This window comes from Sodiomyces alcalophilus (genome assembly GCF_042370955.1).
Source record: "Sodiomyces alcalophilus JCM 7366 unplaced genomic scaffold ACRALscaffold_8, whole genome shotgun sequence".
Taxonomy (NCBI): Eukaryota; Fungi; Ascomycota; class Sordariomycetes; order Glomerellales; family Plectosphaerellaceae; genus Sodiomyces; species Sodiomyces alcalophilus.
The window spans coordinates 1,490,368-1,505,130 of record NW_027263539.1 but is presented as its reverse complement, the minus strand read 5'-3'; the positions used below and the strand labels follow the sequence as shown (position 1 = coordinate 1,505,130).

The window sequence follows — 14,763 nt, the reverse complement described above, 5'->3', positions numbered from 1 at the left end:
GCATTTTGGCCTGGGAACACTTTGGGAGCGAATGGACTCAGAAGGGAGGAGGACATGATCAGCACAATGCATCTTTCACGTATTTTATCCAAGGCAGTATAGTATGACCATATAAGTTGCAGGAGGACGATGAGAAACGTCCAGTAAGGCGGTTCTGGTGTTTTAACGATATTAGGTAAGCAACTCGACGCCCGGGTGGCAGTCACGAATTTGCGGTAAGAAAGCTTATCGATAAGATAAGATACTCAACGGCGGAGGCACACCGGGAGAAAAAAATAAACACCACATTGGAGTTGGGAATACCTACATATTTTGAGGTGGATTTTCCAGTTACAACTCCGGCCATACGTCGCTTCCGGCTCGCAGTTGTTTCTGCTCAATCTATCAAGCACGGTGCATAACGACACTGCTCGGCGCATTCGACACCAGACGATCAAGTCGAAACAACACAAACCAAGCGACACTCGGAACGCGAGACACCCGACGTCAAGATGCCCAAGTCAAGACGGAATCGCGTCGTGCCCATGACGCAGGTGGCCAAGAAGACACGAGAACAAAAGGACAAGCTCTTCAACAACATCCGCGAGGCTGTCCCGCAGTACCAGCACTGCTTCGTCTTTAGCGTCGAGAACATGCGCAACACCCACCTGAAGAACGTCCGTCACGAGCTCTCCGACTGCAGGTGTGTGCCATCTTCCCGGCCCCTCTATCTTTCCTTTCCTACCCGTCCCGTTATGCTCTGTCTTTCATGTCGAGTCAATACTACAGCTCGTGCTAATCTTCGCCACGCAGACTGTTCCTGGGCAAGACAAAACTCATGGCGAAAGCCCTGGGCCAGACCCGCGAAACCTCGCTCCTCGACGGCCTCGAGGACCTCTCCCCCTACATCAACGGCACGGTGGGCCTGCTCCTGACCAACCGCGACCCGGCCGCCATGCAGTCCTACCTCGACGCCCTGAACCCTGTCGACTTTGCCCGCGCCGGCACCGCCGCGCCCCGCGACTTTATCGTGCCCGAGGGCATCGTCTACGCCACAGGCGGCGAGGTGCCCCGCGAGCACGACGTTCCCATGGAGCACAGTCTCGAACCGGAGCTGCGCCGCCTCGGCATGCCCACCCGCATGGTCAAGGGCCGCATCGTGGTTGGCGACGAGAATGCGCCCGAGGGTCAGACCGAGGGCGGCTACGTGGTCTGCAAGGAGGGCCAGGTGCTGGATAGCCGACAGACGAGACTCTTGAAGCTCTTTGGGGTTTGTTTGAGTGAATTCCGGGTCAAGGTTCTTGCGTAAGTTTGGTCCCCTTTTTGCCTTCGTTCTCTTTTTTTTTTTTTTTTTTTTTTTCCCCTTTTTGGAAGAAAATTAGGAGGACATCGTCACCGTCTCCTTTCCCCCCTCTATCCCAGTTGGACCCCTTTCTATGATCCCCTTGGCACAAGACAGCCCGAATTCCTTCGATTGCTATTGCTGACCCAACCCTACAGATACTGGAGTGCGTCCACGGGTAAAGTGACCAAGGTAAGCCCTGACGGCGTGGAAAGCATGCAGGAGGATAAGGAGGATGACGCGTGAAATGTGCCCGCGCCTCACGTTCTAGGTTGAGGAGCAAGTGTCGTTCTTTCATGGGGAAGGGGAGGTGATATACCATGACATAGAGTCTATCTGCGGCGTTCGGAGTTGCACGGGATAAAAAGCATGTCACTTGGGTTGCTCGCTCCATCTGTCTTAGCATCAAAGTCGTGGATAGTGACGGGGGGGAAGACTCCAAACCACCATCCTGTACAAGCTACGAGATCTAACTAGCTGAATCAAACACTCCCAGCTACCCGTATTGGTGTAACAGGAACACAGAGTAATAGTACATGTCGCTCGCTCCCACTCCAAAACTTTTTTCGCGTCGTTACTTCAGTAGGCACAGAGATCCTTACCTCTGACCTTACCTGCATTCACGCCAAGTCCGGGATTCGATCGAATCATTGCTGCAACGCAAACTGCGGCGTGGCCCGCTCCACGCAGTATAACATTATTGACAAGACGGTAAGAAGGTTACCAGGTTACCTTGTTCGCCAGTACAACCTGGCAGCACAAGGAACGCATACCAGAGGGCTGAATCTTGCGGCTCCACGGTCATCGCATGGCTCTTACCCGGCTGGCGGTAAGAAACCCTCGGAAGGGGCAATCTGTGTGCGTACCGTCGCATGGATATGACAAGACGAGATGCTGCTTTCAAATCCCGCTTACCCTCGATTGGCGAACCGAAACAGAGAGACGGATGGGAAGGTAAAATGAGAAGAAACCCACCGCAAGGCTTTCAGCGGGCGGCGACCTTGCTTAGTATCGGCGCAACTTTCGAGGGTCCTCGTAGCCGCCCTCATATCCTCGTTTCCGGCTGTCGTCGTCACGGGGACGGTCGTAGTCTCGGCCACGATCTCGGCCGCGGTCTCGTTCTCGGTCACGGTCGCGATCACGATCGCGGTCTCGATCACGGTCGCGGTCTCGGTCTCGGTCCCTGTCACGATACCCACCTTCGCCTCTGGGTCGAATGGGCTCCATGTTGCTTCCCGTTCGTCGACCGCCATCCCGGTCGCGATCACCGAACCGATCGCGAAATCCGCCGCCGGGTCTATCATCGTGTGAGCGGCCGCCTCGGTCATACCCACCCCCGGAAAAGTGACGATCGCCGCGATCGCCGTAACCCCCACGCCCGCCAAGGCCGGGCCCGGAGGGTGCATCCCTAGGAAAGTCATTAGGACCGCCCCGGAAACCTCCTCGGCCCCCATACCCGCCACGGAACCCACGGCCGCGGCCACCTTCGAAGCCACCGCGGAAGCCGCCACGGAAACCGCCATAGCCGCCAGGGCCTCCCATGGGCCGGGCCGGGAGGGCCTTGGTGTAACCTCTACCGCCGAGGCCTCCACCGAGACGACGGGGTAGCCATCCCTTAACCGTGCGGCCACGCTCGACGTCTACCTTGATACGTCGGTCTTTGATTCGGATCCCATCGCAGGCCTCCAGAGCAGCTACTCACCGCCGCGCCAATGCGCATTTGTCAGTAAACTTTACCTTGGTTGCATATACCTATTGGTTTGGTCGTGTAGACAAGGCAAAACGCGAAACCAGGAAAGACAAAAAAGAATCGAAGAACCAAAAAAATCAAAGGGAAAGGCCACGCATGAGCGAGAAAGCGGGCAAGCTTGAGGGCCACGGAACATCTCGAGTAGACAGAAGAACACAGGCAAGCCTGAGGGCCACGTGTCTGAGCAAGAATGCGAAGGGCACAAAGCAGGCCGGGCCTCGTCATGGGAAGGATGGGTCGATGGTAGGTTTACCTCTCATATCTCGTTCTCGCTCAAAAACTACAAAAGCGTATCCCCTGTGGGGTTTCCTCTTTTTGTTTTTGGATTTTTCATGTGCGTGTGTGTCAGTGATGATGCGAATCTGCGGTTCAAGAAGAAAGAAATAGGGTCAGCATTCAGCGGGAATATGAGGCGATGGTTAGTCGCGAACGGTGTTGCCATACGCGTTCAATGTTGCCGAAGCGTCCAAACTCCCTCTCGAGGTCCTGCTCGTTCGCCTCGTACGAAAGTCTGGCGACGACCAAAGTCTTGAACGCGTCGCCGCGAATGTTGGGGTCCTCGTGCGGTTTGACTGCCAGACAACCCATGTCAGTACACTCGCTACGTGTCTTTGCCAGTCGCGAGGATCTGGAGATCAGTGTATACGTACAGCTTTTCGGCCCTTCGGTCAGTAGTCGCTCCATCTTCGCCTTGTGCTCAAGCTTCTGACGGTCCTTCATCTGCAGCCAGCTCTCGGTCGGTACATATCCGTCCTTGTCCTTGTATTCGCGGAGTGCGGGCAAGAACTCTGCCACGCTGCTGATGGGCGCTGTGCGCCTCTTCTCGGGCGGTTGGTCGGGCGCTGGAACCCATCGCAGAGGAGGGCGCGGCGCGAAGAGCGCGAGTAGGTTGGGAGGAAGCTTGTCCGTCATGGTCGCCTCTTCCTGCGATCCAAATCAAGAGAAGAATCAGCGACCTGGGCGAAAGAATGACCACGGCAAAGACGTAGCGTTCAAGTCGCGCCGTTGGGAGAAATTGGACGACCCGATGGATGTGGACAAAAACGCGTCGTGAAGGCCTCAGTACATTGTCATTATCGCCTGTGACGAGGGAAAAAATGGGAATCCGAGACGGGGCAATTACCGGGGCGCACAGGAGAGCGGAAGGAAGCCCGGATAATACAAAACCTGAACCTGATTGGGTCATAACGACATATATGGGCCCCAACTTCTGGGTCGGTACGTACCTCCCGCCGATGTTCTGCCGTCAGGTCGTAGGCGCATAGTCCAGTAACAAATCTTGAGCCTTCATCGCGCTTTATCGCTGACATTCAAACCGACTGTCCTCTGTCCGCCAAGAGAAAACATCATGACGGTCAAGGCACTCAAGGCGGTGTCAACAGGCCGGGTATGCAGCACTATCATCCATACTACGATATCCGAATGATTTTCCGCCGCTGACCGCTGCGTTCGTCTAGAATGGCCTCGGAGCCTTCATCCTCCAATGCAAAAAGTTGGACTTTCACTTCTGCGACTGGGCCGGAAGTTCCAGGGGAATGAAGTGAGTTTTGCTGATTTGTTATTCTCTTCTATCATCTAGCACTTTTAATCCCTGGATTCCCTTTGAGGACCTGTCCTGACGCGCAACGTGCTTCCCAGCGGTTTCATCAAGTCGCATCTCGCCGAGTTCGCCGCAGCCCATCCTCAGATCGAGGTGACCGTTTCTCCCCGTCCCTCGAAACATCCCGTCATTGTCGGTCACTACGTCAACGGCCAGACCAGGTCCCAATGCGTCAAGAATATGCAACCCCTCGGGATTCTTAAGATGGCCGAGTCGCTCCGCGATACCAGCGGCGAGAAACTCAAGAGGGTGAACAAGCCCGTGTCCAGCTTCAACCCGAGTGTGAGAGGTGTCTGGAGTCCGTATCATGGGAATGGTATGGCTGTATAACAATAGCACGGAGAAGGATTGGTTCGCAATCAAATATACGAACCTGGGCTAGACATTGGTGTCCGTGGAGACCAAGGGAGGATGGGTCGGGCCATACGATGTTCCAGCACCAGAGAACGGCATCTCTGCTGCTTGTACACTACTGCATAATCGCCGTTCACAGGCAAGCATAGGATAAGGATCCTTTGCAAGGTTCTAACCATATGGGACCACGAATTGTGTCTTGCAAGACAGTCACTTGTATACAAAGCTTTTTTACTTTTTTTTTTCAGTTCGCTCGTCCTGGGGAATCTATTTTGAGGTTCATGGTACTACTGATGGGACTCTGCAGCCGGAATTCCAATTCCTTGCACCGACATCTTTCTTCACGCCGGTACTTTTGTTTCTCGATTCCCCCAAGTCGACCAATTTACTGGGTGCTGTTGATGATGTCGACAACTAGCCATCTAAATCAGTTTCCATTTCCCCAGTGTAGAACGGGGTACGAAAAGGAACAGGGAAAGGGGCGAGGGAATGAACTTACAGGCAGGCTTCAGACTGGCACCACCGACAAGGAAGCCGTCAATGTCGGCCTCCTTGGCGAGGTCGCGGCAGTTCTTCTCGTTGACACTACCGCCATAGAGAATGCGGGTCTCATCGGCAACCTTGTCGCTGACCTCCTTGCGGAGCCAGGCACGGATGGCGGCATGGACCTCCTGGGCCTGCTGGTTGGTGGCGACCTTGCCGGTGCCAATGGCCCAGATGGGCTCGTAGGCGATGACGATGCGCGACCAGTCGGAGACCTGGGCCTTGAGGGCGGCGAGCTGCTTGCTGACAACGTCGACGGTGATGCCCTGCTCGCGCTCCTCGAGGCTCTCGCCGCAGCACCAGACAACGCCGAGGCCGTTCTCGGTCGCAAACTTGGTCTTGGCCGCGACGATCTCGTCCGTCTCGCCCAGGATGGTGCGGCGCTCCGAGTGGCCGAGGATGGTCCAGGTGATACCGCTGTCCTGAAGCTGCGACACGCTGATCTCGCCGGTAAAGGCACCGTTGGGCTTGCTGTAGACGTTCTGGGCGGCCACTTGGACGTCCTTGCGCAGGCTCTCGCGAACTAGGGGAAGGTAAAGGGCCGGAGGGGCAATGACGACCTCTGTTCGTTTTGGGTCAGACGTGCGCTTGTCTTGGGAAACGGGGGAGACGGGGTGTCCAATGGGTGGCGCTGGATGAGGAGGAAGGCATACCGACGTTGGAATCCAGCTGAGCGTCGTTCAGGTTCTTGACAATCTCCTTGATGGACGCAATGGTCCCGTTCCTGGCGAAAACAGAACGCGACTAATCAGTACTACACTCCGCTTGACAACAGTGACGCGTTGACCTGGACAAAGTTGGCCTTTTTTTTTTTTTTTTTTTTTTTTTTTTTTTTTTTTTTTTTTTTTTTTTGGTCCTTTGCATCTCCAAAAGCGTCATCCCACTTCTGACCCCGCACTCACATCTTGAAGTTTCCGCCGACGAAGAACTTGCGAGCCATGGTGGGCAATAGGTTAATAAAGGCTAATACAAAGGGTATAAGGGACGTAAAAACGTATTCCGTCGAGGGTGAATTATTCGGAGTGTCGGATGCAGGTTGGAAATTATCGTGTAAATAACGCAAAACAGGTCAATTAAAGACTTGAAGTAATTATTAAGTTATATAGAGCCTCGGGTCACGCCTTATACTCCCGCGCTCCGGATTGCTATGGATGCGAAGCACCCTCGTCAAACGCCTTAACAATTTGTCTTGGGCCCCACAATTATAGCAGCTACCAATAGCGGTGCATGTATACGAATACAGATGCATCTCACTTCTGCTGACGAATTTGTTCCCATTCCCCCACTTCATCCACCAATCAACCATGATAAAATGAATGACTAACCTGCAATGATGGTTTCCGCAGGCGTCAGGTTCTCTGATCAAACCCAAGTGCGAACATTCGAGGCGGACCATTCACAGAGAAAAAGAAGGAAAATTTGTAGCTCGGAGATGGCGAAGCGAGTGACCGAGGTATTTGACCGTGGCGAGGTCACGGACGCCATGGTGGGAGAGGCCGCGCAGTTCTTCAGCGACAACTACGGAATCTGGGCCCAGCAATTTCCCGATGGTAGCCATCATGGCAAGCCGGGTATGTGGGACCGGACCGGCACTGGCACCGTGAACGCCCCTAGTTTATTACTAACCAGCGAGAATAGGCAGTCGTGTGAAACTGAGCGCGTCACGACTACGAGCCCAATGTCTTCCTGAGGGATCTAGAAGTTCCTACGCGAGGGTCACCGTTGATGGGGTCCTAGCAGGCCATGCCTTTGCTTGCCGGTGGCAATATGGAGATCGCCATGTATTCTGGGTTACTCAACTTGTTGTTCATCGCGAGTACCGAGAACGTCGACTCGCAACCACTCTACTCTTGGCCCTGCAGCAAGGCCAAGACGATGTATTCGGCATTATGAGCTCCCACCCAGCCGCTTGTAAGGCTCTTGCAAAGGCCTTTGGAAGTAAGTGACCAGACCAAGTTTACGAAGCAGGTTCTTAACAGCATTAGATTTCGCATTTCCTCAAGTCTCACTGGATTTCGCCCGAGACCATGCAGCCAATGTCCTCCTAGGTTCCCCTATTAGCTATATCAAGGATGCCAAACTGCGTGGAAGCCTCTTTTGTCCCAATGACACCACCGGTATTATTTCTGGGGTTGACTCCGACTTTTTTGTCGATCATGCAGAGCCCCTCGAGGCGCTAGAGTGGCTCAAGGACGAAGAGCAGTGGCCGCTAGGTGACTTGCCCGACGGATATGAGTTCTTGTTCCTGTTTGAGGTCTCACGGCGGAGGCGTCCGCGGTCACTGTCTTCGAGTCGTAGTTTGGGCAGAGGAGAGAAAAGCCAGACGTCCTGATGCTCGGTTTGCTGTGTGTGAAATCGCATTATAATAATTTTAGCCTCTAGTATACAAGCGGTTCCTAATCTCGTCGAATACATAATAAGTACCAATACCGCGTAATAGAAACTTTCTTCTTTTCTTGCGGAAGACTTCTGAAGCACGAGCCTGCATCTCTACACCACCATTCACATCCCCAGAACAGTATCGAAACCAGCTGAGATGCAAGTATGTTATGCCACACGTGAAAACTTCCTCCTCGTCTTGGCTATAGGCTGCATCTAGGCGCAGGGCTTCCTTCCAGCACATTTCTGCTTCTTCGGGAGGACATGCGCGTGCAAGAGCCATGTATACCCGTACGTGCCCGAGTCGATCTACCACGTCAAGATCTTCGAGGTCCTCGTAGAATGACACCAACTCTCTCAGTGATTTTCTTGCAGCGAATCGTCGGCCTTGTCTAATATCCACCTCGGACAAAGAAAGGAGAAGGCGCCGACGACTCTTGGAGTTCTGTGCTTGCACTGACTCGAGGGCAGGCTCTAGCATCGCCCTTGCCCTTGAGGAATGCTGCCGCTCAACAATATCTCTACTATCAACATAGTAGAGCTCGCAATAAAGGTCCGCGAGAGCAGATTTGATAATAGCTTGCTTGGATTTTCGAATGCCTGCCGTCATAGAACACTGTTCAAAGCAGACCTTGGCAGCCATCCCAACCGTCCAGGATAGTACATAGTAGCTCTCCCCAGCTCTCTTCTCACACATAGGCGTCAGAGCCTACTAGGTGGATTCTTAGAATACCGACCATAATTACGGTCCTGCATTTAATCCAGCTTGCTTTAAAGAGTATTGCATGACTGGCGACAACATAGAGCTTTCAAGAAGGGATGAGAGAGCACTCAGGCGCTGCAAGATTCTAACGAGTTTGAAGTGAACGTCAGTCTTATAATGCCCTAGGGGAAGACTGTTCATATAGACGTTCTCGGTTCTGTGGATAGACGGACCATGATGTTATTCAGCAAGACAGCAATGACCAAAATATAGGGCAAGTCAACTGTTTTAGAGATCCTGGAATCTTCCGCAGAGAAATACGGACAGTCTAATTTTCTTAAGGACCGTCAAATACCTAGCAGAGGATAAGATCAGAGGAGAAATCTCTGCCCTAGATCCTACAGGTGACCCGTATCTAATGTCGGTACGGAATAACCCGTTCCGTTCCTATTTCGGTCCACGTTGTACGAATACGTTGTGTAGTTGCATCCAACCGCACCTGACAAGGCTGACGTAAGAGATGCCGTCCGGTCATCGTGCCCACCCTTTTCAACGTCAGAAGTTCAGCGTCCACCCAACTCGTTTCTTTTGCCTTGACTTCCCGCCATGTTGGATGTTCACATGTTCGCCTACGAGCACCGTGCATCATGATCTTCCTTTCATCCTTCCAACAGTGCGCTGCCGGGTTCGTAGTATTGGCACTCGTATATCTCGGCAGGTGCCTTGCATCACCTCTACGAAACGTCCGGGGTCCTTGGTACGCCGCGTTCACCGTGCTCATCCTGCGGTGGCATGAACTTCGCGCAAACCGGACACGATACGTCCATTCCCTTCATACCCGGTATGGACCAGTTGTGCGACTGGGCCCAGCCGAGGTCTCCTTCACGTCCTGCGATGCTGTCAAGGAGATTTATTGTTCTCGCGGCAGCGGCTATGACAAGACCGAGTTCTACGACCTCTTCCGGGTGTTCGGTCGCAGGACCATGTTCAGCACGTTGAACAAGGACGAGGCACGTCCGGCTCTGCAGTTTTCCGCTGTTGATCACTTGCGAGTTCAATCGAGGTACTAACTGCCGCAAAGCACGCCAAGAAGAAGAGAATATTCGCAGACCGTTATGCCAACAGCCATGTCATGAAGCCGGTTTCACTGGATGGTATCCATGAGAGATCACGGAGGTTCATCCAGCGCTGCGAGGCTTCTGGTACAGACAGTCACGATGTTTTCGTTTGTGCCATCGACCCCATTGCTCGGCCTCAACTGCTGACATGGTAGGCAGATGTCCCTCCATGCCTACGCCTGCGATTGCGCCACGTATCACATCTTCGACCCCTACGGTACCAACTGCCTCCAGGACGAAGCAGACATGGAGATGATGTCGCAGATTACGGCAGATGACAGTCTGCAAAGTGAGTAACCTGCCCTCAGCGCACCAACCAGGCTCTTCCCCCTTTCTTCGCTTCTTTCGTCGACCACATGGCCAACGCCTGTAACCGATGGTCAGACCGCCTCATCCAGCACTACAGCCCGGCACTACACGGGATGCTGTCAGGCGTACTGGACCTCTTTGCAGAACCACGCTCGACCCCGTTAGCCGACGGCTTTGCTATGGCGGCAGCGAAAGGAGAGGCACCTTCACCCTTCACGCTACTCAGCCGCATGCAGGAAAAGTCGGCTGCCGGCAGTCGTCTCGACCAGCTCGACATCGCAGCGGAGACTATGGATCACATGGTTGCCGGCATCGACACAACGGGCGATGGATTGTGCTTCCTGATGTGGGAACTATCGCAACCGCGGTCGTTCCGCTTCCAGGAGAAGCTCCAACGCGAACTTCAGGCGCAATCCCCCGCCGTGGACAGCACGCCGGCGGGCTTCGACAAGCTTCCGTTCCTCGATGCCGTGGTGCAGGAAGGGCTTCGGTGCTTTCCGCCCATTCCCATGTCGCTCCCCCGGCGCGTCCCGGCGGAAGGTCGGACTATCGACGGCTACGATATTCCCGGAAGCACCATAGTAAGCTGTCAACCTTTTTCCGTGCACAGGGTCCACGATGTTTTCCCGGATCCAGATACATTCAACCCGGAGCGGTGGTGTGAGGCCGAGGGCGAGGCCGAGAGAAAAAGGGCTATGTTTGCGTTTTCCAATGGCGGACGTGGCTGCGTGGGAAAACAGTATGTATCAGTAAACCCAACCCACCCCTCGCCGAGATTCTCGAATCATCGGATGACTTTGTGAGCTCTGTCCCAAGAAGACTGTTAACATTTCGTGATGATGGTTCAGCCTGGCGTTGGTCGAGATGAAGACATTATTGAGGGATGTGTACTCCCGATACACAACGCTGCCTGACGACGCGATGGCGGCCGAATCCATGGCTATGGACGACCATCTCATATCGTCCAGACCACTAGGCAAGAAATGCCTCTTACAATTCATTCCTATTTCGGAGAAGCATGGATAGTTTGTGGCAGAGGGCACCACACACTGGACACAGTAAGGTGGAGTACGGTATTTGGTGTAAAATTCCCGCAATTCATTCCAATTGGTAACATTCCACTCCTGAACTCGTCGACGCCGGTCTTCGGATAGGGGGTAAGGTAAGTGGTCCAGGATTATTACTCGTACGCGCAACTAGACAGTATGGACGTTTCCGTTGTTCTTCCGAACGGTCTGCCATGCCCCTAATGATAGGACGCACAGTAGAAATACATTCCAACCACGAAGAGCAACCTGCTCGTGGCCTGGTCGCCCAGATTGGGGTTTGCAGATAGGGATGGCGAGGAACTTCATGAGAACGAGTACAATCAGGTAATGAGAACTTACCACTCATTAGGTACTTACGTACTTTGTAGTGTACATGATTTGTTACGGTCACGAAGCAAAAACTCCCAAGACTTCAAGGTACCTACACGTAGGCCGGTGAAGTTGTAGGTAATTACCTATCCGCCACCACACTACGTGTACGACGTTGAAGGACAAGATTCGTCGAAACTTTTGCGGAGCCACTGTAGCCTATCCAATGGCAGTCGCCTCACGGCAGTCTGGCCAGGGGAAAGGCAAGACCGACCCTTGTTTTGGAGTCACGCCACGCCCGCCGTTACCCGACAACCGCCACCAAATCCTGCCAAAAGAAAAAGTGTCTTTGACCCCCTGTTACCTGTCACCTCACTGAGAATTGAAGCCACCAATTGTAAAATTAAAATTCTAGAGCAAATAGACAAGCTATATCATACACCTTATATCGTTCGTCAATCAGGGGGATATACATAAAGGCAAAATTCGCCGTTTTATTTTTAGTAAGCTGTGGTGGCAGTCGTGGTGGCTTGACTTGCCTCGTATGCACCAACACAGACATGGACAGAGACAAATTAGCCAATGGCAGGTGAGCTGGATAGTCCGTGATTATGATTACATAATAATCCATCTCCTCCAATCAGTGCCTTCCATAACATTTTTCTTTATTTATTTCCACTCATTACCTCCACCCCCCACGCCACATTGATGGTCCACTTGACCTTAAAACTTTCTTCCCTCACGCAAAGTTCGCTCGCACGCATCTTTCTACCTTACAAAACCCTCCTTCCCCCCTCTTCGACTGCTTTAAAGCAACACCTCGTCCCTCTGCAATTACGCGAACCACTTCCCACACAATAAACCACCGAAAAAAACACATATCCGCCGGATCAGACTGCACAAGTCGTTGACGCGATTGTTTACAACGCTAAACTGCCCGACTTCCCGCGGATTCATCCTGCCCGACAACTCGCTTCAAACCCTCTGGTTTAAGCCCATCGCAGAATCATCGCCGCCATCACGATCCCCAAGATTCCCGCTTCGCGCGCACGAGCGACTATCGTTCCCCAGAAGGAAACTACACCTATACTTGGTTCTCGAGGCACACAGCTGTTTATGTATCAGCACGACCACGCCGCCGTCATCAGACACCTTTTCCCACCCAAGCTGCGTCCGTGTCGTATAGAACGGAAGCCTCGTAGTCCTAACATCACTACCGCCACGTCAGTCGGCTGAGACCTATCATACTAAGGAGTTCATGCCTTCCCACCAGAACAGACGATCTAGTCCGATTCTGCCCTATGTTCATCAAAAGACCTCTTGAGCATTGAAGACCCTTCGTTGCTCTTCTCAATCCACTTCGGGTGCCTACTCCGACCACGACACTTCTTCATGTTACTCTAGTCGACATCCAGCTAGCACTTCGCAGCGTCGTTTCTCCATCTCGTCTCTCCGCCGTCCTTTTTATCACACGCCTACAACACTCTTCGTCTCTTCACCTCTAGCCTCATCAGCATCTCAATCAACCATCAACTGCCGGTTTTATTCTTCCCGTCAACCTCAATACCGCAAAAATGGCTCTCGTCAACGTTCGTCGCGATGTCAGCGATGCCTTCTATCGCTACAAGATGGAGCGTATCCAGACCAAGATTGAAGGCAAGGGTAACGGCATCAAGACTGTCGTCGTCAATCTGAGCAGCGTTGCTCAGTCTCTCGCCCGTCCCGGCTCGTATCTCATCAAGTATTTCGGCTTTGAACTTGGTGCCCAGACCAACATCGATCCTGCCGACGACCGCTGGATCATCAACGGCGCCCACGACGCCAGCAAGCTGCAGGATCATCTTGATGGCTTCATCAACAAGTTCGTCCTCTGCAAGAAGTGCAAGAACCCCGAGACCGAAGTCAGCATCAACAATGATCGCATCCTCCTTGATTGCAAGGCATGCGGCCAGCGTTCCGAGGTCGATCTTCGCCTCAAGCTAAGCGGCTTCATTCTGAAGAACAACCAGCAGAAGAAGGGCAAGAAGGACAAAGCCGAACGCAAGGCCGCCCGCCGTGCCAAGCAGCAGCAGATTGCCAATGGAGGCAAGGACAGCGGCAGCAATGGCGTCAATGGCAGCGGCAGCGGTAGCGCCAGCGGTGCCGAGGGCTCCGATGCCGGCTCCAACGAGAACGAGGAGAACGGAGGCGGCAGCGACGACGAGTTTGAGAAGTTGAAGAACGGTGCTCCCGAGCTCAACGGCGAGGTCGAAGTAAACGATCACGAATGGGCCGTTGATATGAGCGAGGAGGCCGTCAAGGCTCGTCAGGCTTCGCTTCCCGGCGAGTTCAAGCAAAAGCTCAACATGGGTGACGACGAAGACGAAGAGGGAGACAGTGGTCCGACCGTCTACGACGAGCTCGGCAACTGGATCCAGGAACAGGCTCAGGAGAAGGGCAGCGTTGACGAGGTTGACTCCATCGACATTTTTGTCAAGGCCAAGGAACTCGGCATCGAGGGCAAGCATCGTGCTGTCATTGTGCTTGTCTTGACAATCTTCGATGAGAACATCTGCGCCCAGATTCCCAAGCGATCTGGCATGATGAAGCAGGTTCGTTGTTCTCCGCTTTCCCGTTCCGTACTCTGTACCCTACCTCCCCAGGTCAGCATTGCTAATCCCGTTTACAGTTTATCACGTCTGAGCGCCATGAGAGGGCCCTCCTTGGTGGTACCGAACGCCTCATCGGCGACCTTGCCAAGCAGAACCCCAACGTCTATGACAAGGTCGTCAAGGTTCTTCAGCTGTACTACACGTACGACCTGCTCAGCGAGGAGGTCGTCACCAAATGGGGTACCAAGGCTAGCAAGAAGTACGTCGACCTCGCCACCTCCAAGAAGGTTCGCAAGGCTGCCGAGCCCTTCCTGACTTGGCTGGCCGAGGCCTCGGAAGAGGACGACTCGGACGACGAGTAGACCAGAGGTTGGACGTTACTGTACGCTTCTTGGCTTCCTTGCCCATTCGGGGACACGATAAACTTTGTTGCTTTTACTCCTTCATCCGGTTTTGGCGACCGATTCGCGGCCGGGGGTCGGTTGATAGTCGTTACGTTGTATGTTTGGCATCCGCAAGATTCTCTCAGCTCAGTCATTTCTTTCCCGCTAGTGCCGGCTGGTTCGCATCAGCTGCTGCCGAGGAAAGGAAAAATCCGGTCAAAAAAGGAAAAAGAAGAAAAAAAAAGAAGAAAAAAATATTCTGGGCCTGAGGGGGATATTCCTTGTCAAAGATTTAGACGTCATGGTAGCTATTAGTTTTCTCTAGATTGACAACAACGCATTCGCTACCATCGT

At 53.3% G+C, this 14,763-nt stretch overlaps 7 protein-coding genes across 7 annotated transcripts; 5 read left to right on the top strand and 2 right to left on the bottom strand.

Annotated features, from left to right (window-relative positions):
• Positions 1-491: 491 nt before the first annotated feature.
• ACRALDRAFT_2044520 (uncharacterized protein) lies at positions 492-1,567 on the top strand (the record flags this gene model as incomplete). Its single annotated transcript, XM_071021442.1, has 3 exons — positions 492-682; positions 793-1,284; positions 1,480-1,567. The coding sequence occupies 3 exons, from the start codon at positions 492-494 to the stop codon at positions 1,565-1,567; spliced, it is 771 nt and encodes a 256-aa protein (XP_070871816.1).
• Positions 1,568-2,326: 759 nt separating this feature from the next.
• Positions 2,327-3,983, bottom strand: ACRALDRAFT_2044519 (uncharacterized protein; the record flags this gene model as incomplete). The annotated part of the gene is made up of 4 exons (XM_071021441.1): positions 2,327-3,015; positions 3,325-3,433; positions 3,516-3,643; positions 3,722-3,983. The coding sequence occupies 4 exons, from the start codon at positions 3,981-3,983 to the stop codon at positions 2,327-2,329; spliced, it is 1,188 nt and encodes a 395-aa protein (XP_070871815.1).
• A 436-nt stretch (positions 3,984-4,419) lies between these two features.
• Positions 4,420-5,001, top strand: ACRALDRAFT_2112382 (mitochondrial 54S ribosomal protein mL43; the record flags this gene model as incomplete). Its single annotated transcript, XM_071023573.1, has 3 exons — positions 4,420-4,458; positions 4,529-4,611; positions 4,710-5,001. The coding sequence occupies 3 exons, from the start codon at positions 4,420-4,422 to the stop codon at positions 4,999-5,001; spliced, it is 414 nt and encodes a 137-aa protein (XP_070871814.1).
• Positions 5,002-5,410: 409 nt separating this feature from the next.
• Positions 5,411-6,508, bottom strand: ACRALDRAFT_2044518 (uncharacterized protein; the record flags this gene model as incomplete). Its single annotated transcript, XM_071021440.1, has 4 exons — positions 5,411-5,439; positions 5,525-6,130; positions 6,222-6,292; positions 6,471-6,508. The coding sequence occupies 4 exons, from the start codon at positions 6,506-6,508 to the stop codon at positions 5,411-5,413; spliced, it is 744 nt and encodes a 247-aa protein (XP_070871813.1).
• Positions 6,509-6,931: 423 nt separating this feature from the next.
• ACRALDRAFT_1052572 (uncharacterized protein) lies at positions 6,932-8,002 on the top strand. The gene is made up of 3 exons (XM_071015738.1): positions 6,932-7,139; positions 7,207-7,506; positions 7,554-8,002. Exons 1-3 carry the CDS (start codon positions 7,001-7,003, stop codon positions 7,898-7,900), a joined length of 786 nt encoding a protein of 261 aa, XP_070871812.1. The 5' UTR covers positions 6,932-7,000; the 3' UTR covers positions 7,901-8,002.
• A 1,295-nt stretch (positions 8,003-9,297) lies between these two features.
• Positions 9,298-11,531, top strand: ACRALDRAFT_2141136 (uncharacterized protein; the record flags this gene model as incomplete). Its single annotated transcript, XM_071024175.1, has 4 exons — positions 9,298-9,677; positions 9,749-9,879; positions 10,153-10,816; positions 10,926-11,531. The coding sequence occupies 4 exons, from the start codon at positions 9,298-9,300 to the stop codon at positions 11,101-11,103; spliced, it is 1,353 nt and encodes a 450-aa protein (XP_070871811.1). The 3' UTR covers positions 11,104-11,531.
• Positions 11,532-13,009: 1,478 nt separating this feature from the next.
• Positions 13,010-14,388, top strand: ACRALDRAFT_1072619 (uncharacterized protein; the record flags this gene model as incomplete). The annotated part of the gene is made up of 2 exons (XM_071018004.1): positions 13,010-14,026; positions 14,104-14,388. 2 exons carry the CDS (start codon positions 13,010-13,012, stop codon positions 14,386-14,388), a joined length of 1,302 nt encoding a protein of 433 aa, XP_070871810.1.
• Positions 14,389-14,763: the final 375 nt, after the last annotated feature.

What these genes read in the sequence shown, in the direction of transcription:
- ACRALDRAFT_1052572 (XM_071015738.1), top strand. Translation starts at nt 7,001, where the DNA reads ATGGCGAAGCGAGTGACCGAGGTATTTGACCGTGGCGAGGTCACGGAC. An exon ending in TAGCCATCATGGCAAGCCGG is followed by an intron (nt 7,140 to 7,206) that starts GTATGTGGGACC and finishes CAGCGAGAATAG; the next exon opens with GCAGTCGTGTGAAACTGAGC. An exon ending in TCTTGCAAAGGCCTTTGGAA is followed by an intron (nt 7,507 to 7,553) that starts GTAAGTGACCAG and finishes TAACAGCATTAG; the next exon opens with ATTTCGCATTTCCTCAAGTC.